The sequence below is a fragment of the Leptinotarsa decemlineata genome, unplaced genomic scaffold (assembly GCF_025532065.1).
Source record: "Leptinotarsa decemlineata unplaced genomic scaffold, Ldec_3_MD MMD2_tig00026307_RagTag_RagTag, whole genome shotgun sequence".
NCBI lineage: Eukaryota > Metazoa > Arthropoda > Insecta > Coleoptera > Chrysomelidae > Leptinotarsa > Leptinotarsa decemlineata.
Genome location: NW_027412681.1, coordinates 1,618,847 through 1,632,561, shown reverse-complemented (window position 1 = coordinate 1,632,561; position 13,715 = coordinate 1,618,847). Strand labels below are relative to the sequence as shown.

The following is a 13,715-nucleotide window of genomic DNA, read 5'->3' as shown; positions in this document are numbered from 1 at the left end:
AAAAAATAGGAGGAAGGCACAAAAATTCGTACCCAGCTGAAAATTGGTAGTATTGTTCAAAACATCATCATAAATGAAATCTAAATAGTCCTCATCGATCCGATACCTGGAAAAAAAATTACTCGGGGTCAAAGGTCAAAAAACGGTTGTTTATGATTTTCAGCACAACGGTCAGTTTTATCATAGAATCAAGTGTAATATAGTGCAATTTGATACACATTCAAGAAAATTCACAAATGGAAACGACCATTCATATGATACTGGGAACAAGGATAATATTAGAGCAGCAAGCCAAAGACTAGAAATATCAAGGAGATGTAACTCATACATATCATTGTACAACTCACTGCCCAGTCAATAAAATGCAACCCTAGCTAATTTCAGGGGAAAACTGAAAAAACATCTCTCAAATAAGGCTTACTGTGATGCGTCTGACCTCAGCTTTACCAAGAGATTATCGCCAATGTCTCTATGCATCTTTGTGTTTACATTTATATATTTATTTTCTTTATTTTGTGCTCTTATCAAGTACAATTTTCCTTCCCACTGATTTTCGGTAATTTTAATTTTAATTTACATTTATATTATATATTATTGACTCGTAGCTCTGAGCCGTTATTTTTAACCCCTCGACACACATAATTCTCCAATCAAGGCCGTAGCCAGAAAACAGTATCTTCAAAATTTCACTAGTTCGGACTTCCATTGTCTACTATATAAAATGATTTGAAATCCCTGAAACAAGTAAAAAAGAATAATTAAAATCGTCTTCGGGTGAAGACGATTGCAGATACCAACAATCGAAACGTCGTGAACTAACGTGACTTGGAATCTCTACACTTTTTTATTTTTATTATTTTCTTTTTGCATTCCTTTAATTTTTATTTATTCAATTATTATATTTTTACTTGTAGGTTATTTCACTATCATTTCATTTCAGGTTCATTGTTGCTTAATATAATTGTTATTTTCAACTATTCTTTTTTAATTATTCTTTTTTACTTGTTTCAGGGATTTCAAATCATTTTATATAGTAGACAATGGAAGTCCGAACTAGTGAAATCACCTTCAAACAAAAGTATCTTCAAAAGTTTGTACGCACATTGCCCTAAGGTTTTTTCATTGTGTTTCGGGAGAGTTTTTTTCAATATTCTCTTATATTCTCTTTCAAGCACTTGGTTCATTCTGCCAAGGACTTGATAAACTTCCTAACGTATTTTATAATTCCAATAGTATCTGTATAACTACCTAAAACTTAAGTCAGGTGTGACACAGGGTTCAATATTGGGTCCACTATTGTTTACAATTTATTCATCAAACATGTTGCGTAGTCTAGAACACTGTAAATTTCACCTTTATGCTGATGACACTCAACTCTATTACAGCTTTCTCCCTCAAGATGTAGAAAACGCATGTACGCTTATCAACAATAATCTCGAGTCGTTTGTTGAGTTGGCAAGAGAGCACTGTCTACCACTAAATGCCACTAAATCGAATATCATACTTTTCGGATCAATAAAGAATCGCCAGAAAACAAGAGAATCTCTAACAATCACGATTGATAATGTTCCTTTACAACCCACAAATGAATGCAAGAATCTTGGAGTTATAATCGACTCTGACTTGACGTTTGAGAAACATATAAACAAACAAATACAACTGGCATATTCTTCGTTGAAACTTGTTTATGGACACAGACACATACTCACGAAGCAGACGAAAACAACTCTCTGTGATGCACTGGTTTTATCGCGCTTCAACTACTCGGATACTTTATATGGGCCATGTTTAACCAAACAGTATGCTCAGAAAATACAGAAAGTACAAAACTCGTGTCTACGGTTCATTCACGGAATTAGGAAATATCAAAGAATATCCCATAAGTTACGGGATATGGGGTGGATCACAATGGAAAATAGACGGATATTGAATGCTGCTAATTTATATAACAAAATTATACAAACCAAGCCAATCGTTGTATTTGAGATAATTTTTGGATGGCCGTTGCTTGTAGAACTTTCGGGGGGATCAATCCCCCTTGATCCCTCCCTGGCTATGGCCTTGTCTCTAATACTTCTGCTTCCACCTCTTCTTGTTCATCTCCTTGTTTTTCTTCTTCATTCTGGGTTCCAGTAAATTGCCTCAAGAGTGATACATCGCATGTTTCCTCGTTGGAGGAAACTCCTCAATTGTTGTTCTTCGCAACGACATTCAGCACTAAATCCCTTTTTACAGTTTCAAAAAATTGTGTCTTTTTCCGGCGCAGTTGGGGGTAGGGTCTGAGCTGGTTCTAACTTCCAACCCCAGTCTTTTAGGTCTAGCTGATGAGTTACACTTGAACCACATGGAAAAGTTTAGATCATTTTGTAAATTAGGCCAAAATCGGCAATCTGTCTATGGGTTAGAACGTGAAATAAAGGAGTGACTACTTTGTCGAAATCATCTCAGCGGACTTGGCAATATTTTTCTACTGATCCTTGTTGAAAGATAAAGTCAATTTACTAACTGGTGGTTATTCCCTCATGACTCTTGATAAACTAGGGTAGATACTAAAATTCCACTCCTGGTTCAGGGCTGGGCCTTCAAATTGGAAGCCGCCACCGTAATTAAAAAGTAAAAACAAAACAACACCTGGCGATATGATTGACAAAAATAGGTTACACGTGAATACTATGATGTCATAAAATCTACTTTCGGTTTATCCACATGTAAATCAATCAAAAGCAGGCATTTTGTTTCACCTTCGAGTTTCATGTTCAGATGTTTGTTTACATATATTCGCGGTCAATTTGGTTAGGAATTAATTCGGGGGTTTTTGATAGACAGTATGAAAATATATTTTGGAAAAATGGTCGAAAAAACGAAAATCGATTTTTTTGGCAAGAGGGATTTTTCTAACGACTGATTCAATTCTTTTCAGAATAAATATTCGTGCATTCTTCGAAAGAAATGCTATAGTCGTAATAATAATTCAGATGACCGCACCCTCAAAAATATAATAATTATAATGTAATATAATAATAATAATGATGATGAAACGTCTTTATTCACCATAATAACACTTCCAAAATACAAATCGTGGAATTATAAAACAACAATAAAAATTAATTGGATCTCCGGGGCGTCTTCATTAATTCCAGTGGCGTATTTGCTTTTTCAGCTGCAGGAAAACCTGGAAAAACCTGCAGCACCACATCATCTGAAGAACTTGATCTGCCAATGTCCTCTCTCTTATAAAACAAATTGTAGGGTGTCTCCAGAAGCTCTAATGAATTATGTACATCGCCAGAACACTTCGTGACACGACTATCCACAAACTTGAACCAGTCCGTTTCGTCTTTGGCCAAGGCGTAATAATAATAATAATATTCCTTTATTTTATCATTTGAATGTACAAAGTTTACATAAATGATCAAAAACGTCAATATTTCAGTTACATCATAACATTGAGCAAGGACATGTCAACAATACAAATTTACATATACATGTATATATAACAAAAAATTATCGTCATAAAAAGAAATCGTCTATGGAATAACACTTACTAGGTAGGATCTTTTTCAGTCTTGATTTAAAAATGTGAACATTGGGGGATGATTTTATATGATCATCAAGAATATTATAGAGCTTACAACCAATACAATAAAATTGTCTTTGATACAGAGATGTGCGATGAAAATCAGGCTGTAAGAGATTTCTTTGACGGGTGTTATAGCAATGATTGTTATCGATTGCAAACTTATTTTTATTCTTATAGATATAAGCGCAAGCTATATAAATATTCATTTTCTTGTCGCCAATGATAATTTATATTCCTGTTGAACCATCTGTTATTGGTAAATGTACTTTCATCACACCACAATTTTTTTTACAAATTTCATTATCTTGGCAAAATTTTCTAATGAACCATCTACAAAAGCTTTCTCCTGTTGAAGTCCGTTAAACGCAAATGATGAACTTTTCTGGTTTGATAAGGCTTGAATTCATTTTTATTCAAAATTTTCCATACAGACATAGTGGATATGGCCGAATTATGAGCAATCTCCCTCAAAGACACTTCTTTGTTCTCATTTTTTTCATTTTTCATAAATTCTAAATCAAATTAATGTCACTCCATCATTATTATGAATCTTCTTTGAACTCACCTAAAACCCCGATTTCATTATCCCCACCACATTCAGTAACCGTACATTTTCTTTCGAAGAGTTTTTCAAAAGATCCATAATTCCGTAAAGTATTTTCAATTCGTTGAAAATATCTATGATTAAGTTGTCTTCGTTCAGGATACAATTCCTGATACATTGCCAGAGATTTGGTAGCATTCCTCAAACATCTCGGATATACAAAAAGCATATTCACTTTTTCGTCATTGGAAAAATTCATGTTTCTCCCTTAAAATCACTCAACGATCTGAATAACTTTCATTTTGTCTGTGACAATTAACTTGACATTCACATTCATGTATTTAATGGCTTACTTCTCGTCAATATCACCTATAACTTTTTTGATACAGTATTTTTATTAGTTAATTCTTGTTGATATCCTTATTTTCTAAACAGAAATTTTTAGGTAGCTACACATTTTCAAGACTTTTGGAAATTATGAATGACTTGGTATTGATACAAAGATTATTGGTCTCTCTTTTTCAAGACGACCCTGACAGAAATTTAATTGGATTTCAGTTAATACAAATATTTATTATCTCAATGAACGACATTATCGACAGGAGAACTCTGGGTTTCAGTAACATTCGGAAATTCGAGTTCTTAATAAAAAATAATAGTGATGATGTGGTTTCGGGAGAAACGTCGAGAAATACATATGTTGTGATATGTCAACGAATAATTAATTATGACTACGAACATGTATAAAAGAATATACAGGTCCGAATTTAAAAAAAATAAATTGATGATGGAATTCAATGAACAAAACGTTGCATTTAAAAATAAGTTCACCCAGATTATAAAGCACATGAAATAAAGCAAAAAGTTTCTTTGTCATTTTTTGATATTTTGCGGTAGAGCAAAAAAATAAAATCTGTCATTTTCAGTTTTTTTGCGAATATCTCACAAGCCGTTGATGATTTATTAGATCTGAAAATACCACTGTGTTGCATCCCTAAAAAGGTAACTTTTGTTCCATTTAACCGTCCTTGTACGACCTACCGTTTCCGAGATGGAAATAGTGGTATATCAGCTAAAAACACGGCCTGTATATATTTTTGTGAGAGATATCAGTTGTTATCAAAAACACAGTTTTTGATCATCTTTTCACTATTAGACATTGACATAATTCGACAAAAAATAATACTCCACCACGAGCGCTCTTACTAGGTTAAGGTCATACATACAGAGGAAATACCACCATTCCTAGCATAAAAATTAAGTGACATTACGAGTTTTAATTGCCTATGGAATAATTTGCCACCAACGGAATACATGAAAATATTCGAGACAATTAAAAACGTAACCATGTTTCCTGCAACACATCAAATACATTTCACACATATTCAATTAATTGGTGAGAACAATTATGGCGATATGCAAAATTTGGTGAAGGACAATTCTCTTCATTGCGACAAACGCGTGCTGCTAATAAAAACTTCCGCTTTGGTGTTTGACAAAAATAAAAAGCAGCTTAGGAAAATATGCATTCGCCCAAAATATGGGCCTTCGCCAGTTTTGACACAATAGAAAAAAATTCGTCTCGACACTGAAGGACAAGTTTGGGTCTTTTGTTTGAAAGTAATAAATCTAAGACATGCTGACGCAAATACTTCTTTCGTATACAAATATGAAAGAATCTTCTTTAAAATTCCTTTGCATTCTAATTGGCTTTTTATGGTGACTATACTGTATGTTGGAAACTTTGAAATGGTAAAATAAGTATTCTTTGAAGAACTTTTTTTTTTGAGAACTCGGTGTTTCTTACTGTTTTTTGGGAACTTATAAGTAGGTAGGTATACCAAAAAAAAACAGAAGGAAACTGTAAAAAAAGTTTATTGCTTTCACTTGTTGATCTTCATACAGAAAATTGTGGGAAAAATATCTCACAGAACTTTTGTGGAAAGAAGTTCCCATAATTTTTGATAAAAAGCTAGAAAAGTTTTCAATTCCCAGAAACTAATAGCTTTCCTAACACTATACCCCTCTCAATTTAAAAGAGTATTTTTGGAAGAGATTGGTTGCAGAAAAATCTATCATTCTGACTCACTATTGTGATTTATTCCCTTCGTTAGTAATTATATAACAGTTTTTTTCTGGAAAGCAAGTTTTTGGTTTTCTACTACTCCATCTTGATACAAAAAAATGTGGGAATCTTCCAAAGAAAGGAAGGAAGTAATCAATTTGAAAATAAGTAACTCTATACATGGTATTTTCTATAATGTTATCCAATTTGGTACTGATGAGCTCGAAGGCAAATGTCTTATGGCGAAACATCTATGTATACCAGTGAGGATGATAGTGTTCCATGTAAGTGCAATTTATTACCATTCATTTAAAGTAGAACTCCTGTGAATGATATCTGAATTTCATTCCATAACGAATGTTTGGAATACATCTAAAGAGTAAAAGCAATTTTGCACCAGAAAATCGTTCAGTTTTCGTTTGAAAATGAATCTTGAACTGCTATTGTTTATGCTTTCTCGAATCGAATTGAATATTTTTGGAGCCCTGAACTTTTGGGCATTTTGAGTAATTCTGAATTTTGTTGAAGGTACAATAAAGCTATTTTTGTGTCTAATGTTATACTCAGGTTTGAAATCAATCTGTAGGAATTTATCTTTTTCTAAAATATAAATTGAGGGTTAAGGTAATATTTCCAGGTCTTTGAATGCGTTTCTGGAGGAAGCTAGAGAGCTCAAAGCCAACATTGAACGACTAATACATTTTTGTGCTATAAAAATACAAGACGATGAAGTTTATGTTCTCCAAAAGGCACAACATGTCATAGTATACTTTCTACTTGTGCATAATAGATCTGCAACAACTGATCAGGATTCAAAATTACTCGAAACTAGAAAGAAAACTGCACTTTAATATTCACTGGTGTAAGATGAGCTGATGAGCATTTGCTTTGCTGAGGAAGTTTAATTTGATTTAGTAAATTCATTCAAATTTTTTTGTAAATTACTTGGTCGGTATAATTTTCTATTCGTAAAATTGTAATCATCATGAATTGTCAAACGCCCAATCGACGAATATTGAAACCAACATGTTCTCCGGTTTTGGAGAAAAGTCTGATACTAAATCAAAATCGACGAGTAATCAAAAATAGTTTTACGTGGACTACTCTAAATTTCATATTCCTAGCAATTATTTTATATGACTTGTATTATGCTTGACCTTATTACTTCAACTATTTGCTATATCTAGATTATTCTCTATTGGTAATTTTGACATTGAACTTTTTCTACCATATTGTAAAAATAGCTAGATTATCACTAAGTTTTTCTGAACCAATAATAATCACACCAGAGCAGAAAGTTTTGCTGAATGTCAAAGATTCAGATCCAGACTACTAAATCTGTCAGTCTTCATCAAAAAGACATCTTTTGGCGAAGCTTCAACAGTTAAATATATTACAGATGACAATTATCTCAACAAATACCGAAGAAATAGATAGAGTTCGAAAATTAGCTAAGAAATCTCAACGATCTTCAGACTTATTTAGTTGCTTTTGGAGTAATCCCGTTACTTAGACTGCCAGAGGTTTCACCATTTCTGAAGAAGTGGCAATATCAGCCCTCGAGCTCACAAATATCGGCACTGGAAGACTGAACTCGTATAAATGTTGATAGTGTGGCATTGACTCAATGGAATAAGAACTTGAGAGGGTTCAAAAATCAACTAGAATTCGCCAAATCTGATATTGTTACTGATCAGCTTGACGTTACCTCAATAGCATCGAGAAAACCAGATTGGGATCTGAAGAGGGATGTAGCCAAAAAGTTGGAGAAACTGGGAGGCAGGATTCAACAGGCTATTGCAGAACTCGTCAGAGAGCGGTCGAAAGCAGCTAGTGGAGGAGATTTAGCAGCTATGGTCAACGTTACATCTCAAGTTGAGAGTGACTGCAGTGATTGAGGGATAATAATAATAATAATAGTAATAACTGATACCACTTTGGCGAACTCGCTTTACCATAACAGCTGGTCAAGCAAGAGTCCAAACAGGGTGGGTCACTTTCAGAAGGGGTGTATTTCAGGGTGATTCCCTCAGTCCCCTTCCCCTCTGCATCTCACTATTGCCAATATCCGTTGCACTCAGAAACACCCGAGGGTATAACTGTGGCATCCCCGGAAACCGGAGGCACAAGGTCACCCACTTGTTTTATATGGATGATTTTAAACTTCATGCCTCTGGAGAGAAGTATCTCCATCAGTCCTTGAGGGTGGTGGAAGAGTACACGCATGCTATCGGTATGAAATTCGGGATAGACAAATGTGCAATGATCCATCTCAAAAGAGGACGATGCGGGGACAACGAAGAGGATGTGCAGCTCGTAGATGGAAGCATCTTACACCATCTGGATGCCGGAGAGACGTATACTTACCTCGGGGTGGAACAACGCCACTCTCAAGAGGTAACAGCAGCGAAAAACTCTCTCCGCGGCAAGTATCAGCACAAACTTCGACAGATCTGGCCATCGGAACTGTTGGGGAAGAACAAAGTTGCTGCAACGAATATGCTTGCTTGCTTGGGAGGAGCTGTATCAACTCGACGTAAGGACCCGAAAAATGATGCATCTCTATACGAGTTTGCATCCCAAATCGTCCGTTCCACGGTTGTACTTCCTCCGATAACAGGGAGGCCGTGGACTTTTGAGTATCTGCATGACAGAATGGTGCTGGATACAGCCTGTAAAGCCGTTAGAAGATCGGATCCCCTTCTGCATGGTCCGTGACCATGAGAGAGCAGGAATTGGAGCATTTCTCTTTAGGGCAGCTGCCCGAGCAGCTGATGAACTCGGTATAGATTTCGACACTGAACGAGGTGACCACAACTCTGTCACCGAGTTGGAACCTGTTCAGCAAAAAGCTCAGATAAAAGCCACAGAGATCATCTTACTTCTGCGGAAACACTAGGATGAGCCAATGCATGGGGTCTTCTTCAATAACATTGGAGACCTTGGCTTATCAAAGCGCCTGACCTTCGCTTTTCTCAGGTCGAGTGGGCTGAAGTCGGAAACTGAGGGGTTCATCAGGATGCCAGGATGGTGTCTTCAACACCTTAGTCTACCTCAGTCACGTGATGGGTAAGGAGGTTCCTGACACAAGGTGCAGGGCCTGTCGCGAGGTACTTGTTATCAGAATGTCCAGCATATGCGGTCCCGGCCTATATCCATCGACCTAACGCGGCCCTAAGAGTGCTATATTACCATCTACGGCACTCTTACGGTATTGACGAGCCACCGGTGTTGCTCTACGCTCCGGGAGATATTGAATCCGTTGTGGGGAACGAGAAGTGCCGAATTTATTGGAACTATTCGTTCTCCACCTTCAGGCTCATACAAGCTAATAAGCCTGATGTGGTCCTTCTTGACCACCAGAGCAAAACGATATTTGTCGTGGAGTTTTCAGCTCCTGGCGAGACGAATAGCGTCAGAAAAGAGGAGGAAAAACGGATAAAATATCGAGATTTTCTCTTCGAACTCCGCAGACTCTATCCAGATCACTCTGTCAAGATGATTGTTCAGATTATTGGAGTCCTTGGTGGAATGATGTCCTCTCTACTTTCGAATCTTAAAATCATACCGGCTTGCCGCACTAAGGCAGAAATCTTAACCGCACAGATGCAGAAGGCTGTCATTCTTGGCTCACTGCGCTTGCACAGGGCACACGATTCTCGGACACAATGATCACTTACCCCACGGTGTGGGGAATGGTCATTGGATGATAATGCTGGCGCGCCCTCCCGAATGTATTGGGGCTTCGGGGGATAGGGCCTGACCAGCGCACACTACGGTGAAAAAAATAATAATAATAATATTTATTCATGAAAGCTCAAAATTTTACAATTGAAGTAAATGTGTTTTAAGTGAATAAACAGGAAAAAATCACGAAGCTTTAGTATAAAACTATTGCTTGTATGTGTTAACAAACTCAGTGCGACTGACACCAAGTGTGAAATAAAGGTTCATTGAAAGGAATAGTGATTCAACACCAGCTTTTAATTCATGTTATACATAAAAAGTAATTTTAAACATTTTACATTGTTTCTAGTTAATTATAGTATAAGTTTAGGTAATAAATAATGATAATTAATAATAATAAGCATTTAATAATTAACACCAATCAAAATGGATGGTATTTTAGATAGTTTCTTTTAAAAACGTTCCTTTATGCTTCAACAGGACTTTTTTCCACTGATTTTAAAGAGGTCCAAATATATCCTGGTTCACCTGGTGGATTTGCAGGTGGGTAAGGGGTTGTTTTCGACTTGTAGTAATCTGATGGAGCATGCATTACGAATTCCATGCAGTCCAAATTCCGAGAAAGATCCTCTTCTGGACCTGAAATCAACAGACTTTGAGAGTCCAAGCACATCCATCTAGTTTCGGGAAGCAAAACTATCAAAAAGTAGAGACTTCAATTCAAATTGGTTGCCAACGCCATCTAGGGGTGAATAGAAATTGCCGTATTTTTGAAATACTGTCTCAACAGTGCCAGTGGTGGACATTTCTTTATGAAATTCATTCATTCTTTGGATAGTTTTTTTAATTTCATTATCCAATAATGGTTTTTATAATGTCTTGAGTGATGTGAAAATTGTAACCTATGGATTCTCACATCAATTTATTTCCTGATCTCTGTAGTTTGGCTACGTTCAACTAGATGGCGGAAGCATATTAAAGTTCACTTTATATAAAAAATTCAGATCAATACTAGGAAGCTATCTACAAATGTGTGAAACATGTTCCTCAACCTCAATTCATTTTATGACAGTGGATACTAAAATGACTGTGTCTACCAACCTCAAGCAGTTGAAATCAATGAAATTAACGAATGTTGTCTATTGAATTTATCATTTGTTGGGACTGAACCATGATTGATTCGGAGAAAATAGTTTGGGAATTATTTCAAAAATATAAAAGACTTGATAAATGTCTTGGCAGCTGGGTATTTACTTTGTGACATCCAATTACGTTTGAAAATGTTGCCATATTAAATACAATCGAAGCTAGCATCTGTTTCATGTTTGGTCCCTGTACTCAAGTATTTCAATGAATGCAAGAGTACAACGAAGGATTGAACTTTTCAAACTCTTCAACTACTACGATATGTCTCTCTCCAACGAGAATCTTGTTAATTTCAGTGACTGTAGGAGCTTGAGGCTAGTGATCGCAAAAAAAGTAATATTCTGCATACACATGGTCAACAGTTTCCTACCTATAATATATGTGGCAGGGTCAAATTCTTCGTTAGGCGGAGGACTTTCCTGTGTCGGAAGTAGCCATGTAATGACAGCACTTTTATTGCAATACTGATCAGTCATAAATGCCTTGATTTGTGCATAAAAAGTGTCACCTTCTTCGTCAACCATTGATACAATATCTCCCACTTGCATGTAACTACCCTGAAACACAAACATATACTTCTTGAAGGGACTCACAGACATTTTTTTTTGTTCAATGTTTTTGTTGTTTCAAACTTCCACGTTCTGAAAAATAAATGAGTCTAATTCATCCAAAATATTTACTGCATACCCAATATAAACCTCCAAAAAGCTTCTAACCAGTCAGTTACTTGTCATTTTTATTAATTTCACCTACGGAATGAGATAAATTGTTGGTTGGTTTCTATAAACTGTTTCAGACATACGTTTTTCTTTTTGAAATAGTTTATTTAATGCTAATCAACTATTCTGAATCATGTAATGAATTACAACAAATATCTCACTGCACTTTTTTTGATTAGATTTATTATGGAGATGGCTATCAGTGTGAGTTTTCTTTTGATAAACACTGGTATCAGGATTTCATCGATTTTCCAACAATCACATCTGAACTCTCTTTTCTAACGTGAATTAAAAAAAGATAAATCAGTAAAAAACGTTGTAGAAATTAAACATCAAATTCACTAAACATAAATTAGTCATACATCACAATTTTCTATTGATTTATATCACCATTTAGGTGAAATTTCGGAAGTTTCTAGTCAATTGGACTCTTCAAAGGTGTATATTCCCCAGTAACTTTTTGGATAAATCTTCAGTTTACTTTTTTTATGTGTGAACAGATATTATGTTTACCTAGATTCATTTTTACAGATTTAGGAAGGCTGAAAACCTAAGCAACATCAAGAAATGGGCACAGGGTGGTCTTGAAAGTTAATCGAATAACTTCCATGCCTATAACTTCGTCACTGTACCTTGTAAAAAACATATTCACTAGTGACAGTCGTGGCCACGGCAGCAGGCGCCTTGGCCGGAGACTTTTTCGTCAAACCTCTCCTCCCTTTGCCTTTCGGAACTGAACTTTTGGGAACAGCGAATGGATTCAATCTGGTTTTGTAGGAACGTGTAGTTCTCTGTTTCCGCTTGTTGGGTTTTGTATCGTCCTCTTCGTCTTCTAGTTCGGACTTCAGAGTATTCTTGGTTTCATTCACACAATCTAAGCAAATTGCCCCCAAATTTTCAGCATTAGTCCAAAGGGGCGATTCAGTAGCCCCGCACTTTAAACAGACTACTGGTCCCCTCAGAGGCATTTTGAGATTCAGGATTGAGTAGAAAGTTTAAGGCCTATTTAGCTATCATTGATATCATCATTGTTCAAATTACAAAAAAAATCAAAATTTGAGGCTAGGTCAAACTTCACTTTTCATCTTCTTCTTTATTTTCATATCAAAAGTCATAAAGGCCAAGGATTCATTGTTTCAAGATGGCAGTGCATGCCTATCGAGGATTGATCAATTTATAATAGGTATCTGTTGGATTCACTTATCATTAAAAATACTTGTTTTTTAATTTCTGTGGAAGAATATTGAAATAGATGTAATTCATTACAAATGTTTGAATGTTTGTAACTGCGATTGCTTACGGCGATATCCAAAATGTTTTTCTCATGCATGACGTTCGAATTACAATACCTAGATGTCACCCAATGCGTGATCTTCATGAATTGATCCCAGTATTGGAATACTCGAAGGCAAATATTGTTTTTCTATAAAACAGTTCAGTCCAATGAAAATTGATAGCGATTTATAAAGTTTTGATGACATTACGGCTTCACAGTGAAATATTAGAATTTCTTGTTCGCGGCACTGTAAATGCCATTGTGGCTGATAAGTCTAACTTCGCTTATGTTATGACTATGTATATAACATGATTTCATGACTTCGATTTATGAATATGACACTTTTTTCCTAGTTTTCAGATTTTCAAATAGTTATTCTGCTGTTCCAACAAATCGAAAAGTATAAAAATCGGTCCAGCCACTCTTGAGTTAAAAATGGTACGACTTGTACGATTTAGACCTCTCGACATCTCACAATCACAATTGCAAAATACATTTGGTACGATAGAAGAATGCACATGCGTCATCAACAAAATACGGAATAAGAACCAAACTTTTATATAGCATCCTTTTCTTCTAAGAGTGGAAAATGAAGATGAAACAGTTAACATTTTCGTTTTATAAGAGAGAACTCTCTATTTTGAATGATACCTTGTGGTGAGCGGTCATCAATTTCTTTGATTTTCAGACTGTTCGAC

At 35.7% G+C, this 13,715-nt stretch overlaps 1 protein-coding gene across 1 annotated transcript; it reads right to left on the bottom strand.

Annotated features, from left to right (window-relative positions):
* Positions 1 to 10,157: 10,157 nt before the first annotated feature.
* On the bottom strand, positions 10,158 to 12,825 carry LOC111513578 (GATA zinc finger domain-containing protein 1). Its single transcript, XM_023169802.2, has 3 exons — positions 12,374 to 12,825; positions 11,393 to 11,579; positions 10,158 to 10,515 (listed from the first exon to the last, which is right to left on the bottom strand). The coding sequence occupies exons 1-3, from the start codon at positions 12,707 to 12,709 to the stop codon at positions 10,343 to 10,345; spliced, it is 696 nt and encodes a 231-aa protein (XP_023025570.2). The 5' UTR covers positions 12,710 to 12,825; the 3' UTR covers positions 10,158 to 10,342.
* Between the last annotated feature and the right edge of the window lie 890 nt (positions 12,826 to 13,715).

What these genes read in the sequence shown, in the direction of transcription:
- LOC111513578 (XM_023169802.2), bottom strand. Translation starts at nt 12,709, where the DNA reads ATGCCTCTGAGGGGACCAGTAGTCTGTTTAAAGTGCGGGGCTACTGAA. An exon ending in GTGAATATGTTTTTTACAAG is followed by an intron (nt 11,580 to 12,373) that starts GTACAGTGACGA and finishes TTTGTGTTTCAG; the next exon opens with GGTAGTTACATGCAAGTGGG. An exon ending in CCCTGCCACATATATTATAG is followed by an intron (nt 10,516 to 11,392) that starts GTAGGAAACTGT and finishes TGTTGATTTCAG; the next exon opens with GTCCAGAAGAGGATCTTTCT.